This window comes from Trachurus trachurus (assembly GCF_905171665.1).
Source record: "Trachurus trachurus genome assembly, chromosome: 8".
NCBI classification, from domain to species: Eukaryota; Metazoa; Chordata; class Actinopteri; order Carangiformes; family Carangidae; genus Trachurus; species Trachurus trachurus.
Window position 1 is genome coordinate 19056011 of NC_139905.1, and position 25905 is coordinate 19081915.

Consider the following 25905-nt stretch of genomic DNA (forward strand, 5'->3'; position numbering starts at 1 on the left):
CCATACAGTTGGCAAATTGTTGGAATGTTACGAGACAGAGTTGTGGTAAATATATAGCCTAGACTGTCCCTGAAGGCAATGCGCATCAGCAGTTTTGCATGAATTTACCTCTAAAACGACTCTGTCTCGTAACGTTCTGTTATTATTTCATAGCGTGATGAATGTGCAGGTCACAACATGTCCACAAGAGCGTTTTGGAGTTTTTGGATTGTGTATGTCCCACGTCATCAACCAATAGCTTCCTGTTTGACAGGATCAGCTACTTTTCTCTGCATCAAAACACAGAGAGATGTTGTGGGAGGAGTGACAAAGTGATAAGGTATATAACCATGTACAGAAGAAGCAATATTATTATCAACGGGGAGTCCTTATTGATACTTATGCAAATATAATACACGTTTTCTCTAAAAAAGTTCTCTAAAAAATAGCTTATCAGTAAAGTATGGCCTCAGAGACCAATGCAAAGCCAATGCGTGTCCTGGTCACTGGTGGATCTGGGTTGATCGGCAAAGCCATTGAACATGTAGTGCAACAGGAGGGTGGGAAACGTGAGGGAGAAGAATGGATCTTCCTCACCTCTAAGGATGCAGATCTTTTGTAAGTTGCATCTTTTATTACAGCATGTCTGTAAAATGTATTAAAAGGCAATGTGTTTTAACCAGGGATACTGCATTCTTGCAACCTTGTGCTAACTATTCTGAAATAGTGTTTCACACTATTAATTGTTGTTAAATTGTATGTATTTTACTTAAGTGGAAATAAATACAGTTATAACAGTGCACTATAATATTGACAGAGATGTAGAGCAGACCAGGGCTGTGTTCGAGAAGTATCGTCCCACCCATGTCATCAACCTGGCTGCCAAAATCGGAGGACTCTATGAACACATGAGGGAGAACTTGAACTTTTTGGTGAGATAATTCTTTCACATAACAAGTATGACAAAACTGTAGCAGAATGTATCTTATCCCTCATTGTAGAATTGAAGTCTACTGAAAATGTCTACATTGTCAACTTTGATGGCCAGTCAGTGACTCTCTTACATCTTAACAGAGGAGCAACCTCAAGATCAATGACAACGTCCTACAAACGGCCCATGAGATGGGGGTCAACAAGGTTGTGTCTTGCCTGTCGACATGTATCTTCCCTGACAAAACTACATACCCCATTGATGAGACCATGGTAAGTCTCTTTAAAAGCCTTTAATGTCACTCTTGTAAATACTCTGTTTTAGTAGCATCCAAAAACATAATCTAGTGGAGATTTGTGGTGTTTTCAGTGAAATGAATTTGGTGAGTATATAATAGCTTTTTCCTATTGTGTGATAAAAAAAATAAAAAAAAACAATATCCAGAGGTGTGCACTCAGGTCACATAAATGGAGCGAAGCCTGCGAGCTAGTTCAGACAGCGCTGTGTCACTCATTCATTCATTCATTGACATCTGGTAATTCCACATCCACCCTGAAACAGATCAGCCAAGCATCAACAGTTACAGGACTGTATTGTAACAGAGGGTAGGCGTGGAAGTTGCGGAACTGGTCTATTTCATCTATGTATATAATGGAGCCCTGCAGTGTGCGTGTGTGTCCCCCATGGGAGGCACCCCCCACAGTTTGTAAAGAAATCATCACAACAAGGAAAAAGTGTTTGTTTCTGTGGCGGGGAGAGCAGGCGCTCTGCGATCGAATAGTAATGTCTTTCCAGGATGTTTCAGAGTTAGGCTGTCTGAGGTGAGTGATAACATGCAAAAAAAAGTTTATACTGTTTATACTGTACACTATATGAGTTCAGTGGTGTGTCATAAGGATTCGAGTCATGTACCATAGATATTTGATTGTTTTTTGAGTGTTTGTTGTGGTTGAAAAAATTGCCCCCATAGTTTAGCGTTGTTGCTATCGCTAGCGCCGTCTAGCCATGGTGTAACTCCGGTTTGCCTGCATCAATTTTAGTCGCATTTTTTGCTCCCTCCAACACTGGGTGACCATCAGGACAACGATTTAGGGGTCAAAAATGACCGGAATTCTCCTTTAAGCCCACCTCTGACAGTATTTCACACTGATTGGAACACATTTCCAAATCCTTAGTGTTTGTTTCTCTAAATGACACCAATCCATGACGGTAATTAAAAGGATGCTTCGGAGTCAGGAAATTGTCACCTTAGGCGAAGGGTGTTGTCTAACTTTGTCTTGTCATTCCTCATTCTCCAAGATCCACAACGGGCCACCTCATGAAACCAACTTTGGGTACGCACAGGCTAAGAGGATACTTGATATTCAGAACAGGTATGCAGCTTACCTAAACAAAGGCCTGGGATACATTGTTACTGTGATTTCACCTGTAAAAAAGGAGTCAGCTGCCCATAGCAGTTTAAAGCTACATGTCTTATGTCTGTGTGTTGACAGGGCCTACTTTGAGCGGTATGGACATCGTTACACGTCAGTCATCCCAACCAATGTGTTTGGCCCCCATGACAATTTCAACATCGATAATGGCCATGTGCTGTCAGTGCTCATTCACAAGACCTACAAAGCCATGAGTGAGTAATTCTCACCTTCTAATCCATCTCAACTCACACACAGACAAGACAAAAAATGAATAACACACACATTGTAGATAATACCAAGGTAATGGTATGATTTATCCTTTGTCACCCACAGAGGAAGGGACTCCTGTGACTGTGTGTGGCACTGGAACTCCCAAAAGACAGTTCACCTACTCTCTGGTAACGTATCTGTGTTTTACAATCCGCTGTGTGAGTGCACAGTATGTGTACATTGTACAAACACTCCCAGACCAAACAAGTCTACACTGTCTAATTCCTGCGGTTGTGTTTATTCTCAGGACGTTGGCCGTTTAGTTATTTGGGTCCTGAGAGAATATGACGAGATAGACCCCATCATCGTCTCTGGTGAGTGCAGCGCTCTGGTCACCCTCATGTACATGTACACTTTTCTTCTGTGATACACCAAAGGCGATGCAGGAAGGAGGTTTAACAAAGTCTGTGCACTGTTCATTCATTCATTTTTCACTGTTAATTTCATTTCAGTGGGGGAAGAGAGTGAAACTTCAATCAAGGACACTATGGACTTGATAGCAGAGGCTATGGATTTCAAAGGCGAAATACAGGTCCGACATCTGGCCATAAAGTGCAGTTTGATACATAAGTTGCTTCAGTGAACCTGAGATACATTACACATTATAACCATTGTTTCTCTTTGGCAACTCTTCTCAGTTCGACACCTCCATGTCTGATGGCCAGGTGAGGAAGACGGCTAGTACGGCCAAACTAAGACGCTATCTTCCTGACTTTACCTACACCCCCCTCAAAGAAGGTCAGAGTTCATTAAACTCATTATATCCATTGTATTACTGTATGTTTCCTCAGCTGAGTGAAGGTAACCTGTTTTTGTCTGTTCTCCTAGCCGTAAAGATGACCTGCGACTGGTTTGTGAACAACTATGACACTGCCCGGACATGAAGTAACCAAATACTGAGCTGATTATTAATCACCCTGGTGTTATGTTGTTTTTACTCAATGGGAATTAGATTATCACATTGTGTTGTACATATTTTGTAATGTACTGAAGCCTCTTCAGCCTTTCTCTCCATTTCATTGAAATTATTTAGAATGAATCTGAGAAACAACGACCACAACATAAATATAGAATAACAAAAAGGGGTTAAACCCACTCTCATATACAAATAAGTAACATCATTAATCACAGCATAAACAAATGGATATCTTTGACAGTGGATACATAACAATATGTCTTGGTTTGTTTATAATCATTGATTGATATAATTGCTGTATAGTTTTTCTCCTTGAACTATTTGTCTTTGTTCAATGCATTTGGCGTATTAAAATTATTTCATACACTGACATCTGAGTGTTTTGTGTAAATGATTTAACAAAACAATCAGAAACAGAAAACAAATAAGCATATGGAAGGTGATGCATTTGAGAGCAGTGTGCCTAAAATGGATAAAGTCTGAAACTATAGTGATATTTTCTTGTATTTATTAAAGAGGAAGTATGCACGATTTTTACCTTTATTAAATTTAGAATGTTAAAGCAGAAGTGAGTGATCCGGTCGTTTTCGCTAATGCTGCGTTCCAGGCAGGCTTTTGAAATCGTAAATTACAGCTTCAAGTCACAACTTACGACTTTGTAGCGTTCCAGGCAACCCACTCGTGTTTTTCCGACCTGTTTTACCGGTGAAAGTCACTATAACGGCCACTCGTAACTTCCGACCGGTGAACTCGTACCAGATCGAACTGGTACCACTTCACGGTCGGAAAAATACGAGTTTCCTTGAACGCACCATAACAGTCCCGGTCGCTACGTCACCACATTCACGGCGTTCCTTGGCTGCACACACAGCCCTGCATGCCGTTCTCTCTCCTCATTGGATAAAAACTGTAGGATACGATAAATGTTTTCTCTTCGGCTCAGAGCAGAGCAGAGGGACTGACAGACCCGTGTTTCAGACCAAACACTCTATGTAAGTGATTGCTGTCGGAAGATATAACTATTTAAGACTTATATTAACACAAATATATCACTCACTTCTGCTTTAATTTCAGCCTAGTAATTAGTAATTGTGATGTGTTAAATGACTTGTTGCAGGGAGAATGGAGGCTCCCTGCCTTCCCCCTAGCGCTCTTGGCGAAAAGCCAACCATGCACTCGTCTTGGCGGCATTACGACACAAACGCACCCCGTAATCCGTAATCTCTTGTTTATGACAGATAAGACTACACAGATTTTTTTTAAATATATTTTTGGGTTTTTTATTGCCTTTTAATTGACAGTACAGTGGAGAGAGAGACAGAAAATGGGGAGGTAGAGAGGGGGAATGACCGGGGCCACCTGCAGTGAGGACTGTTGCCTCAACATGGGGCGGCAGCTCTACCAAGTGAGCTAAACGCTGCACCAGATTTTGATATAAATTGTTATCCACTGCTCCATGGATTGCCTTCTAGTCAGTTTTGTTAAAAACAAATGCACATGGCCTGGAGGAGGGTTAGAAAAACAGTGGAAAGGCACCAGACTTGCATAATTCCCCTTCAAAAAAAAATTACCCTGGGAATATTTCTGTTGACAGTAACAAAGTGTAATACCTTGTTACTTATGGAGCATTCCAACTAAATTGAGTTATTAGCCGAGAATTAGCAGATATTCAGCTGTAAGATCTCTTCTAAGTGTTGTTAAGTGCAACCAGTTTACCCATTTACCAAGGTATCATTTGAAGAAGGAAAAAAGGAAGAACAAATAACTAATTTTCTCTAACTCCTCATGTTTTCAGTAGGTTCCATGAACTGCAAACTCTGTCACTCCTCTGTGGTCCTCATTATCATTTATGTGGATATGACCTCTGCTTATCTGAGGCCATGACTGCATGCTGCAGGCTTGACATTCTCACTGCACTAAGCTGTAAGCAATATTTGAAATGTATACACAATCTGTACATTTTAATTCATAGCATCATTAGTGATCTCCATCAGCAATAGAAAGCCTTATGAAATCTCACCAATTAGCCGACTGTTCAACAGTGATATGGACTAACTTTTAAAGTCAAAGACATATTTTCTATGTCAATGATATAATGATGATTAAAAATTAAAGTGTCTCTCTTCCAAAAGTGGATTGCACATAGTGCATAGTGTTACCTGCCAAAGATGATAAACAGCAGTAAGCAGATTTTGTTTTTACTTTGTTCTCAAAAGCAATGATTACATGTATACCTGAAACAACTAATTCATGAAGAAGTTAACACAGTTGAAATTGGTTGACCTTGCAGTACATGGCAGAGCTTGTCTGTCACTCGAATTTGTCTTGTAAAGTTGGACACATGTCAAAGTTTCCCACCTCTCATGTAAATACAATACAAATGAAAGGACAAAGAAACAAAGAAGGTTTGTGTTGTTTTTAGACAGTGACTTACTGAAGGTATCGGCAGCAATATCTTTGTGAAAGCTCCTAACAACCAAGCAAATGAACTGAGGCAAAATCATGACAATTTCAACAGGTCTTCCTTGTATTATGTCAGTACTTTACTTATCATAGGGCCCTAATTACTGTATTAATATCGAGTGTGTTCTACAATAGTCTGTTAAGGGAATATATTGTAAGTTACAATGACACTGTTTAGAAATCATCAAAAACCAGCAGATGCACAGTATGTGGTGAACAACTATTACATTTATTACACCTACCACCAGCATAATAATATTAAATGGTGGAAACTGAACAGATGTATCACTGCACAACTTGCAAAAGCTATCACACTACAACTGGATAAAGGAACGAGATTTAGCACTTGATTGCATGCGTCATTTACAGCCTTTCAATTTCAGCCATGCAAAATTAAATATTTCACATGTATGGATAATAGTTAATATAGTTCATTTTGTCTCTTTTCTCCCTGTTTCCTTTTAGTCATTTATCAGGACAACTCCTCCTTTTTTCTTTTATCTGTCTGTTCCTTGTCCATGTCCTCAGAGACTGAAGGTGCGTCATCCTTCTGTTGGAACAAATTATTATCATCAGTATTAATGTTGCTGAATCTGTTAAATTGCATAAATAGATTTATTTGGGTTGTAAAAAAGAACCAGCTTAAAGTGGCCAATGTAAATTTGCTTGAAACCTATCAGAGTTATGAATAATAGTAGGACAAAATATTTCTCGGACTGCTTGAGAAAATTTGTATTTGTGTTGAAATAAATTATGTATATTAGATTTGGGGTTGGGAGAAAAAGTGAAATAGCAAAACAGTAAAGCAATTATTTAAATGGTTCATGTTATTCTTTTCTTGTTAAAGCTCACCATAGATCCTTCGTCTCTGGGCTTGTTGAATGAACAGGTCAGCCATTTAATGTATTCCTCCCTAACCTAGAAAATACAATGAAATACCGGTACAATGTTTTTTGAGTTATGCAATGCAATGAGTTATGAAGCAGAAAGAGAGGTGTGCTAAATGCAATCAAGAATCTACCTCCTTATTGAACAGGCAGTGGACAATGAAGAGGAAGGTGCCCTGCTGGGAGTTGAGGAAAATGAAGAGGACCTGAAAGAAGAGGTTTGTCTGGTACAGGCCAAGAATCCAGGTACAGCCCAGTATGACAAACTGAGCCAGAATCTTGAACACAATCAACCTGGAAACAATAAATATTCAGAAAGGGGGAAGTTGTTATCTTGCAAATGTATGGGTTTTTAAATGTAAATGGCTACTTTGACTAGATTATGATTATATTTACACTGAGAAAACTTCTACAAAGTACCCAACTGTGACCACACACTTATGTTTATGAGTTACCTTCAGTGTTACCTTTCAGATTTTACAATTTATATGCAACAATATGACTTGACTGTTCTTACCTAGTGTCTTTGGATTGAGAAACATCACTTTTCATGTTGGCCAGGGTGGGTCTTAGACTCCATAGAGTAGCACAGAACAACACCCAATTAGACTAGAGGGGGAAAAAAACACCACGGCTAAGCAGCAATCGAGAAACACAATTGAGCAAAATACAACATAATGGAGCTAAAGTAGAAAGTCTGGTCGCGTCTATATTATATTATAATATCTACGACTTCTCCTAGAAACACATTTTTTGTATGAAGGATGTTGCTAGCAGGTAACTTTTTATTGGCAGATCACTGAGCAGCATCCATTCAAAGTTTGGGTTAATTTGCATTGCAGGTAAACAGTTTTCCACCACTGCCTTTTCTTTAGTCAATTCCACATTGACTTAAATTCCCCAAAATATAAACAACCTGTGTCCAATAGAAAAAACTGGTCTCTCAATGTATTTTGTCAAAATTTAGTCTTGAGATGCATTACTCTTCTCCACCAAGCCTAGTTGGCTGTATTGAAAATACAGTAGATGGGATTCAATATCTACTACTGCAGTATACTCACTGCAAGGATAAAAATCACAGGGCCTGTTAAAGCCCAGTTGAAGTGGCGTGTTCTGGAGAGCCAGCACCTGTAATGCAATCGAAACGAACAATCCTTTCAACCTAGATGCACATCAGACATTAATAGGAATCAACGTGAGAGCATGGGTAATTGTTTGTGCTACTCACACGTCTGCCTCGGTAGCACCATATCCATCAGAATACACCAGTGCCGAAACACCCACAATCAAAAAAGGAACTCCATAGCCAATCAGATAAAGAACTGGCCTAGGGAGGCCATCTCTCTGGATGACCTGCACCTTAGATAGCCTTCGGACCAGCAGGTAGAGCTGTATGGCCTCCAGCAGCATCCACACAAAACTTGCAACAACTAAGAAGTGAAGGAGCCCGGCCATGACAGTGCAGGCCAGCTGTGGAAACACATGAGATGAACCAATTAAATGCTTTCTTCTCTAATTTATACACTACCTCAGCAGGGAATTCTCACCTCTAGTTTGGTTGCATGTAATGTAAATGTGCAGTGCAGGCCTATTTAGTGGTTGAAAGGCAAGAACAATGTGTAAATAAATGTTCCTGTACCTCATGTTCAACATATCTGTCATTCCACAGCAGCAGTAGATGAGACAAGGCGAGGTTGATACAGAGGTGAAGACGGGCTGTGTTGTTGATCTTGGGGTTCCAGCTACACAGGATGAAGGTGAGGATGGCCAGTGCAAAGAAGAATAGTCCGATAATCACACAAATTCGGTTTAGCCACTCTAAGAAAGGATCCTCTGGTGGAGGCTGAAAGCCAAGAGACACCCACACAAAGAGAAAGATGCCAGTTAGTTAGGATTTGAACATGTCTCTATTGTATCCCTGTTGTATTTTTGTCATGTACAATAAAGTCTGTTGTACCTCTCCAATCTGCATGATGAGGGCAAAGGTGGAAAGGTGAGAGCAGCTGCATACTGTGTAGTTTTCTTCTGTGTATGCAACCCAACAGCCATTCACGGACCAACCCATGGACTCCCCTGCTTTTCCTGTCTTATCGTTGCTCTTGTCTTTGTCCTCCCAGTACACACAGGACATCATTCCATCTTCAGGCTTGCTCTGAGAAACAGAGATGGCAAAATGATTGATTTTCCTTCTCTTTGCTTTTTGGGTGCATGTAAATAATGACACTCATTATTTGGGAGATGATGCACCTTCTTATGCTGAATGGTAAAGTTGACAGGTTCGGTGAGGGTGGTGTTCTGTACTGATGGTAAAATGACACTGAAAACATCCGAGAACATCTCTGTCTCGTTCTCTGTTGTAAAGTATTGATGACTAAGTAGACTCTCCATCCCACTCAGTGTCATGAAGGCAGCTGCTGCAGATCCTGTGAGTGTCCACAAGAAAGGAAATCAACTCATGTCAATGAATAAAAAAAACATTTTGATTTTGGTGTAGCATTAAATAACTCTATTTCTCTAACCATTGTTGGCACTGGCCAGAGCCTGCAAGTTGAGTTCCATTGTGTGTCCTTTGCTGAAGAGAGGGGCACTCCTGTTATCATCATTCCCTGGACCGACGACCTTTAGACTCAAATCTTGCGTGTGAATAGGAATTCAAGCAAGTTTATGTGATATTCAATACGAATTTAAATATAGTCAATATGCGCTACAGGGAAACGTCTCTTACCCACTGTTGGAGTTTGTATTTTTTTTTCAGTTTGGTTCCCAGTTGGTGAAGCTATTGTACGGACTAGGCGCTCTGAGATACCAAGGATCATATTGCCAGTCTCCCCATCTCCTTCACTACTCAACTTTCCTGGTTTGGCCCTTGGTCCAGCACCTGACACTTCCTGCAAAATTTTAGGTGTTGTAATGAGTAAGTAAATAGCTAAATATGCATCATAAGATGCAATTTGAAACTCCAATTATGTTGAAGTACCATAGCTGCAGCAAAGCTGTTTGACACTGTCTGCAAAGACAGAAGAATAACACAGGGAAAGGCATTATTGTCACCAGGCAATTACTTTGCAAAACATTGTTAGAATAGAACAGTTGGGAACTGTCTGCATTTAAAACATGGCATGCTAACAATTTCCCTCTAGCTGGTAGTTTTAAGTTCAGTTTAAATTAACTTTACTCTATAATATGATTAAACTAAACTTACAATAGACACAGTAAAAGGAAAAAATGTTGGTGTATTATTTGTTACTTGTACTTGATACTGTGTGCAGCCATTGCTTTCAACATTACAGAGTGTTTTCCACATACCGCATCTGGTAAGATGAGATCTGAGTTGTTCATCAGGTCTTCATCCATGTGGCTAAGGAAAGCATGTTCTTTTGTCTGACCCTGCAATTAATGTGTGAGGATTAGTTTACTTGACTATATGCCGACAATGAGATATTTATTTTTATATTTCTACTGTTATGTAATCTCAAAATAATTTTTTCATTATTTATTTATGATTCTTACCTTTCGAGGTACTATTTGATCAAGAATATTTTGAAGACCTGTCAGTAATAAAAACATCTTTTTTTACATAAATATCTTGACATTTTCATTTTTTCTTTTTGTACTTGAAACTGTTCTCACTTTGACAAAATGTTATGCCAACAGTCCACGTGGTTCCCGTTGAGGGAAAAAATCCATCAGGGCAGGAACAGAAGAAGGTTCCAGGTGAATTTGTGCACACAGTTTTTTTACCACATATACCAGGTGTCTCTGTGCATTCATCTATATCTGTAGAGGAGAGAGTACACATGGGTCATTGCATCCATAAATATAAAAATGGAAGAAGCACAGCGTATGTCACACAGACACTGAACATCAACACAAACCTGTGCATGGGTTTTCAATGCTGGCTATAATGCCTGGATTGTTCGGCTTATAACCAGTAAAGCATGTGCAGAAATAAGATCCAGCTGTGTTTGTGCAGTTTGCTTCAGGTCCACAAACAGTGGCATCTTCGACACACTCTTCAACATCTGTAAAAATGCATACATTAAACCAGAAGGACAGTGAGACAGTGCAGACGTCCACCAGGGTCAGTCTCTCTCAATAACTTACAACTTTGCTTATATCACTGTTTTAAATGTTTAAACACAAACTGTAATTTAAGCATAGATATGCTTCAGATTCAGGGTTTGACATGTTATGGTGTTTTGCAAATACCAATGCAGATGTTGGTCTCGCTGGGTTCCTGGTCTGGATCACTTGCAATGAAACCCGGCAGACATTCGCAGGAATAAGTGCCAGGCGTGTTGTTGCAGAGAGAATCAGGACCACAGACCGTTGAGTTGAAACATTCATCGATATCTGAGAAGAGGACATTTACACTGAGTGAAAACATACTCACTTATTATGCACTAGAGGAGATTTCTTGTCAAAATGTCCTAAGACGTATAAAAGTGAAATGTTAACAGGTAATATGTCGTCGTTTTAATGCAACCATCAATTGACGCATTTTGGCCCCTTCTGTGTTCCATAAGCCAAGCCCGTCATTCGCACGTATGTAATCTCGTGGCGCGAAAAATGCACTTCCAGTGTGAACGCACCATTGACAGGCTAAAGGAATACCATGCAAAAAAAATATATATATAAAAAATATATATTTTTTTTTTTTTTTTTTTTTTAAAGATAGAACGTTCTATTATGGTTATTCTTGTAAACATTGAGTGTTGCTTACTGGTCAAATGTGGAACGTTTCCACAGTATTCATATACATCCATCATTTACATAACTGCTAACACAGGTTTACCTGTGGAAAATAATCAGGTTGGAGCAGTCAAGAAAACACTGATTTGCAAATAGAAAAGTGACAACTGCACTTTTTCTCAATTTTGCTTTATCCTTAATATTTGGCATTGCTGTGTAACTGTAATACAAATCACAATCCACTGAAGAGACCACATCTATCTATTATCTCCACTGTTTATTGTAAATTGGCTTTTTGGCTGGGATAGATGAAACAATTCTTGAGGTTGTTTTTTATCTCTTCTAATTTGGTATCTAATGGATTACAATTTAAAATTAGTCTGTGTAGTTCACTGCACCTTCCCAGTCTTTTGCTTGTGTTGTTATATGACGGAATTGCAACCTTTAGCAAATCCTTGATGCCAAAATTGCTCAGTATGACTATATGCATATTACACTTAAGTATAGTATACAGACCTTGACAAAGCGGGGTTGCATCGGCCATTAAATGGTAGCCGTCATGGCAATCACACATAAAACTTCCTTGATTGTTGTGGCAGTCCCCATTATCTCCACAGATATTTTCAAGACATTCATCAATATCTAACAGAGGGCAGAGAGGACGGATCAGTCCTATCAACTCTTCAGATGTTGAATAGATCATTAATGAATAATATTTCAAGGATCTTTTTAGGTCTCAACTTGTGTAACACAAATATACCATAATAATACCTATGCAGTCGTTGGATGTGTCAGGTGGTAATCCTGGATATGTTGTATTGAATCCATCCCAACAGACGCAGTAATGTGATCCATTTTCGTTGGTACAGTTGGAATTAAGACCACAGATTCCTGGTGTCCTCTGGCACTCATCAATGTCTGCCAAGATACAATACAGACAGAATAATAAGGAGGGTGCACTGTATAAATAAAGTGCACATGAGGTCTTGTAATGTACTCTGGTCCTTGCGTGTAAGTCTGGCAGATAATTATCATAATTACTTTGGTTAATATGAAACACAAATTACTTACCAATACATCCATACGATTCTGGTGTGGGTTTGTGTTCTGGAGGGATTTCATACCCAGAAACACAAACACAGCCCCCGTCAGCTGTACACTCAGCCAGTGGTCCACAGGACTCTGGATTACACTGATAATGATCTGCACAGAGATAAAATGGTGATATAATCATAAAATGAGATTTGTTTTTCACATAAGTGACATCTGACATAACGATTGTTTGATATTTGAACACGTGTCTTTTGAACAACAGCAGCAAATGACCTCATTTTTGAAAGTAAATAACATAATTTGAGTCACATTCTTTATTGAATATACAATGCAGAAGTGTAACAATTAGTTAATAACTAGTTACACACATGTCAAACAACGTGTTGATTGAGTTATTGAATGATTTCTACATGTCAAATTCTTATACCATTACTGACCAAATTTATCATATGCAGTTCCCATTAGTAGATTGTCAAATAGGTTGCTCAGTGTAGCAATTTTTTTTTTTTGCATGATTAAACACAATTTCACAACTTCAGCTTTTTACTGTTCTCTGAAGATTAATTGATCAAGATATAAAATTTGTCTTTTTGATGTCAGGATAAACCAGGGCATGCCTGTCAGAGTCCCTATATCCAAAAGGAAAAAATATCTTGACTTGAATAGATATAGTTTCTCCACTGTCAGCATTGTACTGGATTGTTTTATTAGCTAATACAACAAACTTTGTTTCAGTCAGTGATCAGTCTAGCTTATTTGATTGATTGTATTTGCATTTGAAGACATTCTTATTTCGAATAATTCAATTGAAATTAAATCAATTAAGTTAAATCAAGCTTACATGTTCTATAGACATAGACAAAAACTTTGTCACTACTCACAAGTCACATATGCCATGTGGATAGTGTCGTGCTTAGTTGGCTGATACACATAGAATCCTCCGGGACAAATGGCTACGCTAACTTCCGGCTTATAAGTTTGACAACCAGAAGGCCCACGAGCATATGCTGGTCCCGTTGTTGCAGTCAAAGACTCATTAGTTGGAAGGTCAAAGTCAATATAAACACTACGGTATGTGCCACCAAAGTTGTAGGCAAGACAACTTTTGATAACTCTGTCTCCTCCAATCCCTGTGAAACGCCACCATTTCAAAAGAAGGCCTTCATCAGTGTTGGGATAGACAGGGAAGGTCGTAGATTCAAATGCAAGATTTCTCCATGGTTGTGTTATGTTGGTGTAATTATCACAAGAACCTGCATGAAGGCATGAAGAAATAATAAAGTAAGGACTAATTGTTGATTCAAAAATGAGTGAAGAATTTTTTCTGTCTCAAGTTAACAGCATTCATACCAGGAGGGAAAACACTAGCCACAGGTATGACCAGTAAACCTAAAAAAAAGGAGACCATGTCATGGAAACATCTCCTATGAAGCCCTTTATATTATACCACACTATATACACATGTTAAATTCTTAATCTTCTCAAAACATGTAATTTTTAATTAATGTCATGGCTGTCATGGATTAGTTAAATTATCTTACAAAAATGGATCTTCTCAAATAGTTTTTATGACAACATAAATTTGCTCACCCAGGAGAAGTAGCGATGCACAGTTGCTCATTGTGACAGATCCCACATCAAATGTTCTCATCAGGTCTAACTATCCACTGTCTACGTACTAAAATTTGCACATTATCCAAAATAATGTTTTTATAAGCTATGGTGTGCATGCAAAAAAATCCCCTAAAAAACAATGCAAATCCAATTTAAGGAAAGAGAAAGATGGCGCCACCAAGCACCTCAATTGCACTTGTGTAATACAGAAAATAGAAGGTTTAATAAAACAAGATTTTATGCTGGCAATATTTTCTTTTGACTCATTTGTTTCTAAGTTCGAAGGCTTGGAGCCAGAGGGGCGTAAGTGGCTTTTGACAAACTTTACAGGAGAGACAAAACAAAATTTTGACCACACTTCAATCAACTGTATTCATTAACCTTAAACCACAACATTGCAACCACAGACATAATTATATGAATGAGTATTTATGTAATAAACGTATGGCATATTAACACAATGAACATGTTCTAAAAAAAAAAGGGTCCTATGTTCCCCAGTCAGGCAGTCACACACAAAACCGGGGAACATAGGGATGACCGCAGTAAGGCTCTCAAGGCATGATTCTGTCTTACTGTCATCACTCTTGTGAGGACATACATTCAAAAACAACTATGACTCATCTTCAACTTCTTCAACACAGGATTCATCACTTAGTTTCATAATATTCATCAAAATCTTTTCTGCCTCAGTCTAGTTCCATGTCTGCAGTTTTCTCAGCCATTTTCAATGCTGTTTAAGGGCACCAACTACACTTACGCCCTTCTGGCTCTGAACAAACATGTGGGTCCTACATGTATTTATATATTTACATGTATTTTTCAGGGCCAGAAGGGCGTAAGTCCACTTACGCCCTTCTGGCTCAAAACATTACTCACGCTTTTGTGTTAGGTCTTTATTGTTTTGTTGCTTTATTCAATACAGTTTGATCTCAGATAGGTCTTTTTGGCACCATTGGATAGATCTCACCAAGACCTTTCTTTTGATTATAGAACTAATTTTCGCCCAAAATGCCACTTATGCCCCTCTGGCTCCAAGCCTTCGTATTGATATAGGTAACCAAGTCCTAACCCCATGCAGGCATGGAGGTGCTACAGCATAAATATTTATTTGATAACAGTGTAAAAGATATAGTTATGTGTCTCTAAAAGACACTACCGGATTTTACACGAATGTTGAACCTGATCGGTATAGTGTAACTAGTTCAAAGGCAAACATTACTGTGGCTTAATGCATAAAATTGGTGTTTCTATGTTGTGATAAAGGAAACGTACAGTACCATAAACTTTTGTTTTTCTAAAACAATCCAAAACATCAAAGTAAAAACTTGCTGGCTTTTTGTCACGGGAACCAGGAGGATGCTAAACTCCATGATAAATTGATACCATTGCATCCAATTCCATCAACAGTGGACATATTGTAATTATTATCTAGATGTTAACTCCAATGTTAACTACCATTTGTACTAGTCAAACTCTTGTTGATGACTTGTTCAACATGTTTGTCTTTGTCAATTTGAGTAATGCTCATCCTGGCACAAAGTTATCTTGGACACATTTGAGTTTTGCTCAGATTTACAAATTTGCAATTGTGTTTACAATGCAAACGCTGGAGGCAGAAGCAGTAACTGCTCTCTGAATGACTGTACTTTCACACATAGGTTTAGGCTTAAACCACACACCTCTGTTTCCCCATTAACCACATTGCAGTGGATAATGCAGATGCAAATAGAGCCACCACCAACAAATCTGAGCTTTTGGTGACACCTGTCTTGCAATATACATCAGCACAGGGCTGTCATAGCACACCATATAGACACTGCTTGACCTTGAGTTGTGTGTTTATTCAGTCATTAGTATGTGAGCCATTAGTGATGCAACAGAAATTTATTATGGACTCAGAACAATAAACCTCTGTTAAGACAAAGCACACGCATGAGTTCACAAAATGAAGTGTCAATGAAGAACCTGCAAACTAGAGAATAATTCATTGTACAGATGTAGACCATACAGAGTAAATACAGTACTACCTTAAAAATCTCTCTGTTTGATGCTGTTGTATGAGAAGGTCCTAAAAGCTATACACTTAGCTACATTATAATGCAGTAAAAGTTTATGGATGATGAAAGAAGTGTGCTATTTAATAAAGTACGAGAGTAAAAGAAAGATGTATTGAAGCAAAGAAAAAAAAATCATTGATAATGATTATGTATTGTTGTGTTAAACATCATAAAAGAAAGAGACTTTTGAAGAATGTGTCATCCTCAAACACAGCAATTACATTAACAAAACAATATGTAATAATTAATGGTTGAAAACTGAATAATGAAATTCCTATTTTTTACATCGTTTTGCAATATTGTCCTTCATCCTTAGCCTGTCTTGGTTCCAGCTTTGTCCAAGTCCTCGGAAACTGATGGAGCATCTCTCTGTTGGAATATATCATGATGTTAATTGGTTATTAAGAGAAACAGGCAACATGGAAAATGTTTGTTCAGCATATGATTTTCTGTCTTTGCCACCATATAGCTACAGGAAAAAATATTTCACAATTCCTAAAATGTTCCTTGATATATACATTGTGATTTCTTTGTTAAAACTTACCACAGACCCTCCTTCTCTGTGTTTGTTGAACGAACAGGTAAGCCATTTTATGTATTCCTCTCTAATCTAGAAAAGAACAACAACAATATGACTTGTTTGGAGATATGCATTACTGCATTTTAAAACGTAGGACTGTGGTTATAATTCCCATTGTTGACAGCAGTGCTCTGTGACAAAATACACCAGTGAGCAGATTTACAGTGAAGAGTGAACTGCATAAAAAGTCTTACCTCCTTATTGAACAGGCAGTGGACGATGAAGAGGAAGGTGCCCTGCTGTGAGTTGAGGATTATAAAAAGGACCTGAAAGAAAAGGTTTGTCTGATACAAGCCCAGAATCCAGGTGCAGCCCAGAATGACAAATTGGGCCACGATCTTGAACACAATTAATCTGCAAACAAAACAAAAACGAAGTGAGTACAGATGGCTGCCAGCAGTCTTCACTTATAATCAAACAGCTTCTTTTTTTTGGATCAAACACATGCAGATGTAGTGAACTGTCAAATGAAGATGCAGAGGACACATTCACCTTGTATCTTTGGACTGGGAGATATCGCTCTTCATGTTGGCCAGGGTGGGTCTCAGGCTCCATAAAGTAGCACAGAACAAGATCCAGTTAAGCTAACAGAGAAAAGACATTAGAAAGAGTTTGGAGGTGCTCCAATTATCCCTTATTATAGCTGCTTACTGTATATCATAACATGATACAGACTCACTGCAATGACAGTAATCACTGGCCCTGTTAAAGCCCATTTGAAGTTGCGTTGTTCTGACAGCCAGCACCTGTAATTCATACATGACATATCATTATCCAGGCTTATACGGCTACAGAGGCTGAAAACACTGACCTTGAAAACATGAATTAATCTGTGTCACTCACGCCCCTGCCTCAGTAGCTCCATATCCATCAGAATACACCAGTGCTGAAACACCCACAATCACAAAAGGAACTCCATAGCCAATCAGATAAAGAACTGGCCTTGGGAGGCCATCTCTCTGGATGACCTGCACCTTAGATAGCCTTCGGACCAGCAAGTAGAGCTGCAGGGCCTCCAGCAGCATCCACACAAAACTTGCAACAACTAAGAAGTGAATAAGCCCGGCCATGACAGTGCAGGCCAGCTGTGGAAACACATACGATGAATCAGAACCAGTAAAATACTTACTTATCTCATTTATACACCAAACTGGAATTGTTTGGCACCAATTTGGTGCATACATGTGTGTTTGAGTAGAGAGAGTAGAGTTTGCAGATTTATTTTCCTGCACCTCATGTTCAACATATCTGTCATTCCACAGCAGCAGTAGATGAGACAAGGCGAGGCTGATACAGAGATGGAGACGGGCTGTGTTGTTGATTTTAGGATTCCAGCTACACAGGATGAAGGTGAGGATGGCCAGTGCAAAGAAGAATAATCCGATAATCACGCACACCCGGTTCAACCACTCTAAGAAAGGATCCTCTGGTGGAGGCTGAAAAGCCAAAGGACAAGTGTCAACACATGTTGTGACTAACCTGACATTGGGTGTGGAAACCTGTAGTAACAAATACACATTCCAACAGATTTATAATACCTCCCCTATCTGCATGATGAGGGCAAAGGTGGAGAGATGAGAGCAGCTGCACACTGTGTAGTTTTCATTGGTGTATGCAACCCAACAGCCATCCACTGACCAATGCATATTTTTAGTCTTTTCTCCTCCGTTTTGACTTCCTTCTCCCGTTCCTGTCTCCTGTGTTTTGTCCTCCCAGTACACACAGGTTACCAAACCAGACTCAGGTACTGCCTGATGGAGCCAGAGAGAACATGGAATTTTAGCTTTTGCTGAAAGATTTCAATCTACATGATACATACTTGAAAAAAGTATTTATCTTAAACATTGGACAAGACCTTCTTGTGATGGATGGTGAAATTGACAGGCTCTGTGAGGTTGGTGTTATTCATTCCAGGCAAGATTGCAGTGATAACATCTGAGTACATTTCTGTACTGTTCTCTGTTTCAAAGTATTGATGACTAAGAAGACTCTCCATCCCATTCAGTGTCATGAATGCAGCCGCTCCAGAACCTGGGAGTGTACACATTGTGGAGATCAGAGACTACCAGTGTTAGGGATGTGAATCTACACATTTCAGAGTGTGTACTGTATGGTGACGGACGGTGATCGCTTCAGTGAGAGTATAAACTTTAAAATTAATCCGTCCAAAGTTCATATAACGTTGACCAAATGAAAACTGGTTATGTCTACAGGGTGCTAACTATAGCAAAATGAATGTAAACCAGGTGCATACTGTATCTAATTACTATTATCACTTTCCTTATAAGTTTTTTTTTCTCACCATTGTTGTTTGCGGCCAGATTCTCAAGGTTGATCTCCATGCTGTTTCTATTAGTCGAGAGAAGAGTGTTCTCTCCTTTGAAGTTTTCAGGTCCGATAGTTTCGAGACTTAGATCTAACACACGGATTAGTGTTATAGCAGGTTGATGTGATATCGACCCATTACGCATAAACCAAAATAAACCCATCTTACCAACTGTTGGGCTCTTCACAGTTGTCTTGGTTTGGTTCTGACCTGAATGCACCATTGCAGAGACTAAACGGTCTGAAAGGCCCAGAATCACACTGCCGGTCTCCCCGTCACCTTCACTGCTCACTGTGCTGGACGGGGCACGTGGCCCAACACCCGACACTTCCTGTAACAACAGAAACACACAAAAAACTGACTCGGGTAATGATGCAAACCTGAAATAAGATTTTGAAAAACTTCCTCCAAAAGTGGCACAGTTATATTGATTCAAGTTATTTATGGAATAACACTAACCATAGAGGCTGAGAAGCTGTTTGCAACAGTCTGCAAAGAAAGCAAAAGAAATAAAGAGGAAGAATTGAATACATTTCCAGTTTCTGAAAACCAAGAAAATGTTGTTACACAGAGCTCAAGCATAGAGCAGTACTGGTAGTTATAGTCTAGTCCTTTTTTAAGGTTTCTGGTGAAGGACCAGCACTTTTTGTTTACCACTTACCGGCTCTGGTAAAACTAAGCCTTCATTGTCTTGCAGTTGTTGATCCATGTTGCCAAGAAATGCTCTTTCTTTTGTTTGTCCCTGCAGCAGTTAGTACAACAGGGAAATATTGTTGTTTGCAGTGTATGATATTCAAACTTATTGGCATGGGTAATTTGTCAAGCTAACCAACTTAGCTACTTAGTTAACCCATACTTTATTCAAAATCCTGAGACACTTTTTTGTCTTTTAGTTTGTGAAGTTGTTTAACAAAATTGTTCTTTCTTTGATAATGCCACTTTGGTGATAAGATTTACCTCTGGTGGTTTTATTTCATCTAGAATCTGCTTCAGACCTGTTGAGTCAGAGTAAATATCAGCATGTATCAGTGGTTCAGCACATTGGAACAATAATATGCGAATCGTACTTGCATCCAAAGCTTACTTTGACAAAATGAAACACCTAATGTCCACACAATTCCAGTTGATGGGTAAAATCCATCTGGACAAGAACAATAGAAGGTCCCTGGTGCATTTGTGCACACGGTTTGTTCACCACATATTCCAGGTGTCTCTATGCACTCATCTATATCTGTAGAGAAAGAAAATACATACACAAAAAATACAACAAAAAGGTTTAGCTCAGTTGGCAGAGCAGGCGCCCCATATACAGAAGCTATAGTCCTCGCTGCAGCCGGCCCCGTATCGAATCCCGACTTGGGCGGCCCTTTGCTGCATGTCATTCGCCCTCTCTCTACCTCCCCATTTCCTGTCTCTCTCCACTGAACTATCAATTAAAGGCAAACATGCCCAAATAATATACTTTAAAAAACAAAAAAAAGAGGTAAACTGAAATAAGAAAAGTACAAGTAACATAAGGCAATGGTACACACAAACCTGTGCATGGGTTGGATGTACTGGCTATAACACCTGGGTTGATTGGTCGATAACCAGGAGAGCAGGTGCAGACATAAGATCCAATTGAATTTGTGCAATTGGCATCAGGACCACAAATGGTAGCATCTTTGACACACTCATCAATATCTGCCAAATTCAAAATACACACACACACACACACACACACACACACACACACACACACACACACACACACACACACACACACACACACACACACACACACACACACACACATGCGAAACAATAGAGTTGATATCTTTGTATATGACTGTTGATTTGCATTTTTCCATTTGCTCCTAGAAACTAAGTACCAATACCAATACAAATGTTGGTTTCACTGGGGTCCTCGTCTGGTTGAGTTGGTTCATAACCCAGTTGACACGCACAGGTATAAGACCCAGGAGAGTTGGTGCAATCTGAGTTAGGGCCACAGATGGTGGAGTTGAAACATTCATCGATATCTAAAGAAGGAACAGTTCGCAGATCAATTGGTGTGAGGAGAAAAGTGTCAGGGCATTGTTTTAATCCAGAGCAATGGAATGAGATTTTAAAAAAACAAACACACACATTTATCAAAAATATTAAAATATTAGTTTGAACCAAACGTGCAACATTTTACTAGGAGCCCGCAATTAGCGCCCTTGGTTGAACTTGGTTGTTGAAGTTTTCATCTTTTTCATTGAATTCAATAAATAAAGAAATGAAAATGAAATAAAAGAAAGCTGAATTTGGTGAAAGCTTAGAAAACATTGATTAGCTGTCTTGATTATCCAATTATGTGCAATATTGCTGTTAACACCAACCTTGGCAAAAAGGGGTTGCATCATGGTCAATGAGGTAGCCACTATTGCAATTACACTCAAAACTTCCTGCGTTGTTGACACAGCTACCTTCTCCACAGATATCCTCAACACACTCATCAATATCTGGAAAAGAAAAATATAATCAACTAGAGTCTCGAACTGGATAACACATTTATGGCACAACAGCTCAACTGAAAGACACACAAGTTTGAGATCAACAGTGAGAGAGAGTAGTACCGCCACATAGGTTGGATGGTCCAGGTGGTGATGCGGGATCTGCTGCTTTGAATCCATTCAGACAGGCACAGACAAATGATGCAATGGTGTTGGTACAGTTGGAGTTAGACCCACATGTTCCCGAATCCTTCTCGCACTCATCTATATCTGCCAAGAGATGTTACAGACCAGAATTGAAGGTGAGCATGCATGTACCATCCCAATGCACTACCTTCAAAAGATAATTGCAGGCGATGCACATCATCGAAAGAGTGTACTTACCAACACAACCAAATGAATCAGGTGTAGGTAGGTGTTCTGGAGGGATTTCATACCCAGAGATACAACTACAGCCCCCACTACTAGATGAACACTCTGCAAGTGGTCCGCAGGAGTCTGGCTTACACTCATAATGAACTAAACAGAGATTATAAACATACAGGTATAGAATCAAACACACAAATTATATTCATGAGAAAAAGGATTTTTGTAATGGGATCTCCCGCAATTAATAGGAGGCATCAATATAAAGCAAAGGGGAAAAAAAGTTCCTTACAGGTCACATAGACTGTGCTGCTTTGTGGGTGACCTAATGGTTTGAATATGTGGAAGCCTCCAGGACAGAGGACCAGACTCAGAGTACTGGGGTAAGAAGTGGTGCAGCCCCCGTAATCACCATAGATTGTCCCTGTTGCTGGACTTAGAGATTCAGATGTGGGATAGGAAAATGCAACATGAATAGCATATGAGCCACCACCAATAGCGGTACCATGGCAGCTTGTGATGATTCTGTCTCCACCAATCCCTGTGAAGCGCCACCACTTCCCAGTAAGTCCTCCATCAGTGTTCTTTGGGTAGCCGGGGAAAGACGTAGATGTAAATAATACGTTCCGCCATGGTTCAGTTATGTTTGTGTATGTGTCACAAGAGCCTACAAGGGACAGCAAAACACACTGAATGTCACATTTAACAAATGACAAAACAAATGACTGACATAATCTATAGCTGGAATGTAACTGGTGTTTATAATTTAATATCATCCATACCTGGAGGGAAAGTACAGTGTCCACAGATGAACAGTGAAGCTACAAAGGACAAAGACAAAGACATGTTGTAGCCAAGAATACCTGTAACATGTTTAAAAAAAGAACTAGATGTGTAAGTAAAAAAGATTATCAGCAAGACTACCAAAGAATTAAGCATATTGATGAACTGGCATTGATTACAAAAAACTGTTCATATACATAATTCACATATATTATAGATAATAATAATAATAACTTAAATAAAATTTATCCTACGTTATTCCAAGTGTGATCTGCATACAAATCCAAACATTTAAGTCAGATTATTGGACTCTGCTGCCTTAAAGAATAAATAAATACTTTAAAATCACCTCTATAAAATTATCATAAAATTATCTTCACAATTATTTTAACTAATAACAAAGAAATGATTGTATGGCTACTGCCCATCCACAAATCTGGAGTCCAATCAAGACTGAAGTATAATACTGAAGGTGTGGATCAGAGCCACTTTGACTAAATACACAAAGATTTTGATTAGGTTTTTCCACAAAGAACTTTGTCATCATTTACTACTTTTATCGAGGTAGCTCAAAGGAAATTGTCAAGGTGGCTGTCTACCTGCTGAATTTCACTGGGTGATTCAGCTCAATGACCCGGAATATCAAACAAAATGAAAAACAAAGTAAATACACCAGTCAGAGGTTTTCAACGCAGTTACTCCTAGAACCGCCGTGAGGTCATTTTGACCTCGTCCCACTACAGGCCTATTTAACATTTGGTCTTTTTTTTTTTTTTTTCAAAATAGCATGTGAAAATGAATGAAATAACATAACCTTATCCCTAATTTCATGAATTTTGCCACATTAGGATTCTTTGGCGATGTAATAATAAAAATTTAATTCAGTTGAACTATCAATGGAAAATTACATTGTAATAAGATATTAGGAAGAGCTGTCAAACTGTTAAAACAGGTGTCAAACGGATAAAAAAAAAAAGAACATTACTCATAAACATTGAACATAATAATGACAGTCCCTTGCTCTCATGAGAAATGGACATAAATTCAGAAATGTGAAGAAATAAGAAGAGACACAGGTTGTAGGCACTTGATGCATGATTTGACTGTTTTTAGTTTTTATTACAGTGCATTTTCACTCTTACCCAGCTGTCTTCACTTCTTCTGAGGCTAACGGACTGACTAACTAACTAACTAACTAACTAACTAACTAACTAACTAAATGAACATTCTTTAGTCCAGAATTGCCATCACAATGATTGGAAATTCAATTTAGTAAATTATACCATACACACACTATTCGATAAATAAACCAACCGAGCTTTCTGTCAGGGTTGCCGAGCAACATCTATTATTGTTTTTTGTAATGTAGGCTAAGTGTGTGCGTGTGTGTATGGCATTACTATAAAGTGTTTTGAGCAGTGTCTGGCTGGCTATATCATGTTGCAGTCCATTTACCATTTTTGCATTACAATGAATGGAGGTCGAAATGACCTCTTGGTGGTTCTAGGTAAAATCACTCTTTTTTTCTCTCTCTTTTATACTACAATCATCAAAACACATAAGATGATGTGGAACACACTTTTAGGAAGAGTCATCCACTGGGAGACATAGGGTTTTTACGCAAACAGAGTTACGTGCATTTTAATAGACGAGAGAGGTCCAAAAGACCTCACGGTGGTTCTAGTACCAAGGGTACACTTAGGCTACTGTTTCCATCAGCAATGAAAGATTTTAACGGTTGTGTTCAATAAATAGGCCAGAACAAATGCCTGCAACTGCTTTGTGTTATGAATGAGATGAAAATCATATTCATGCCACTGAATAGAAAACAGAAATGAATTAACTCACCAAGGAGAAGTGAAAAGGCACAGCAGTTCATCATGACAGGTCCCACTCTGTCAAAAATGAATCAGAACTGTTTAAGCCTATATGTATATTTTAGAAATTTGCACAACATCCACAAACTGTTTTCACAAGGTTTAGCACTGATGCAAAAAACAATGCAAATAATGCAAAAGCTTATTTTAAGACGAGAGGAGGGGAGAGAGGTCTGAGTGGTACACTGAAATATATTTGTGTTCCACATAAATAAACAATACTAATAATAGCAATCTGTAATTTTAACAAAGGCACATAGCAATTGATAATAGTTTCAAAACAAAGAGCAAATAAACATAAGCTACTTGTGGAAAAATTGATTCAAACAAAAAAACAGGTGTACCTAATAGTCCATAATATACATAATCTTATCCTCATTGAGTTATTGTGGACATTGCACATAAAGAATAGTCTCTTTTCTTTTCTTTTATTCTTCTTCTTTTTATTATTATTATTATAATTTCTATGTGTATATCATTATTTTGTGGGAATGTGGTTCTGATGTTGCATGTTATGTTACATTAGTTTCACCGTCATTGTTTGATGAAAATGTTACAGTACAATGTTGTTGTAAAAATGTAAAATGTGTGATCAGCTAAATTCTCCTGAAAAAAAAAAGGTAGCAAAAGGCACACATGCTTTACATCAAATGCTCTGATGACTAACTTTCTTGGCTTTTTCAATTTAAACCCATGTTAGGCATAAATGTCTTGAGTGGTACTTTGAGGTCATAGTTACAATTTCTGGGTATAAATATAGACACAGATGTGTCATTATATTCTGCGTAAAGGCTGAAAAATATAAAATCAACCTTTTTTGTGGCATCACGTGCTCCAGTCACTTGCATGGATACAAATCGTGAAACACCTCAGGACACAGAGTGCACGCGTCACTTGTCATGTCAATTTGTCTTGTAAAACTGTACCTTGGCAGCGCTTAGCCCTTATGTAAATAACTTACAAATTCCCAAGCACAAAGGGAAGAAGTAGACTATTGTTTTTAAGGCAACTGCAACAACATTGTATCATGTCACGTCTGAACGATTAAGAATGAGAGCCAACGGGTTACCGGACCTTTGCCACTTTTTGTGGCATGTCTGATCTTGTTACTGTAATAGTAAGGGCAACATTTGAAAATCTGGGAAGTAAATCCTTGCCAAGAAATTTCTTCACCATTGTGTTAAGGAAGGTGTGTAGATTTCACATAGGCTATTAA

The 25905-nt window shown here is 38.6% G+C and overlaps 3 protein-coding genes across 3 annotated transcripts; 1 reads left to right on the forward strand and 2 right to left on the reverse strand.

Annotated features, from left to right (window-relative positions):
* Positions 1-442: 442 nt before the first annotated feature.
* Positions 443-3479, forward strand: LOC310990349 (GDP-L-fucose synthase-like; the record flags this gene model as incomplete). Its single annotated transcript, XM_083977695.1, has 10 exons — positions 443-597; positions 797-911; positions 1054-1182; positions 2210-2283; positions 2404-2537; positions 2659-2723; positions 2843-2909; positions 3048-3127; positions 3234-3333; positions 3424-3479. The coding sequence occupies 10 exons, from the start codon at positions 443-445 to the stop codon at positions 3477-3479; spliced, it is 975 nt and encodes a 324-aa protein (XP_083833821.1).
* A 2967-nt stretch (positions 3480-6446) lies between these two features.
* LOC310990350 (adhesion G protein-coupled receptor E3-like) lies at positions 6447-10215 on the reverse strand (the record flags this gene model as incomplete). The annotated part of the gene is made up of 13 exons (XM_083977696.1): positions 6447-6524; positions 6827-6892; positions 6996-7155; positions 7379-7470; positions 7923-7989; positions 8090-8331; positions 8501-8704; positions 8819-9013; positions 9109-9284; positions 9381-9494; positions 9647-9749; positions 9839-9868; positions 10168-10215. 13 exons carry the CDS (start codon positions 10213-10215, stop codon positions 6447-6449), a joined length of 1575 nt encoding a protein of 524 aa, XP_083833822.1.
* Positions 10216-10632: 417 nt separating this feature from the next.
* On the reverse strand, positions 10633-22875 carry LOC310990351 (adhesion G protein-coupled receptor E5-like; the record flags this gene model as incomplete). Its single annotated transcript, XM_083977697.1, has 23 exons — positions 10633-10638; positions 12625-12756; positions 16825-16890; positions 17055-17214; positions 17353-17444; positions 17540-17606; positions 17704-17945; positions 18093-18296; positions 18399-18611; positions 18716-18891; positions 19163-19276; positions 19355-19517; positions 19646-19675; positions 19848-19928; positions 20144-20181; positions 20271-20417; positions 20723-20869; positions 21058-21207; positions 21550-21672; positions 21787-21933; positions 22048-22182; positions 22535-22696; positions 22812-22875. The coding sequence occupies 23 exons, from the start codon at positions 22873-22875 to the stop codon at positions 10633-10635; spliced, it is 2859 nt and encodes a 952-aa protein (XP_083833823.1).
* Between the last annotated feature and the right edge of the window lie 3030 nt (positions 22876-25905).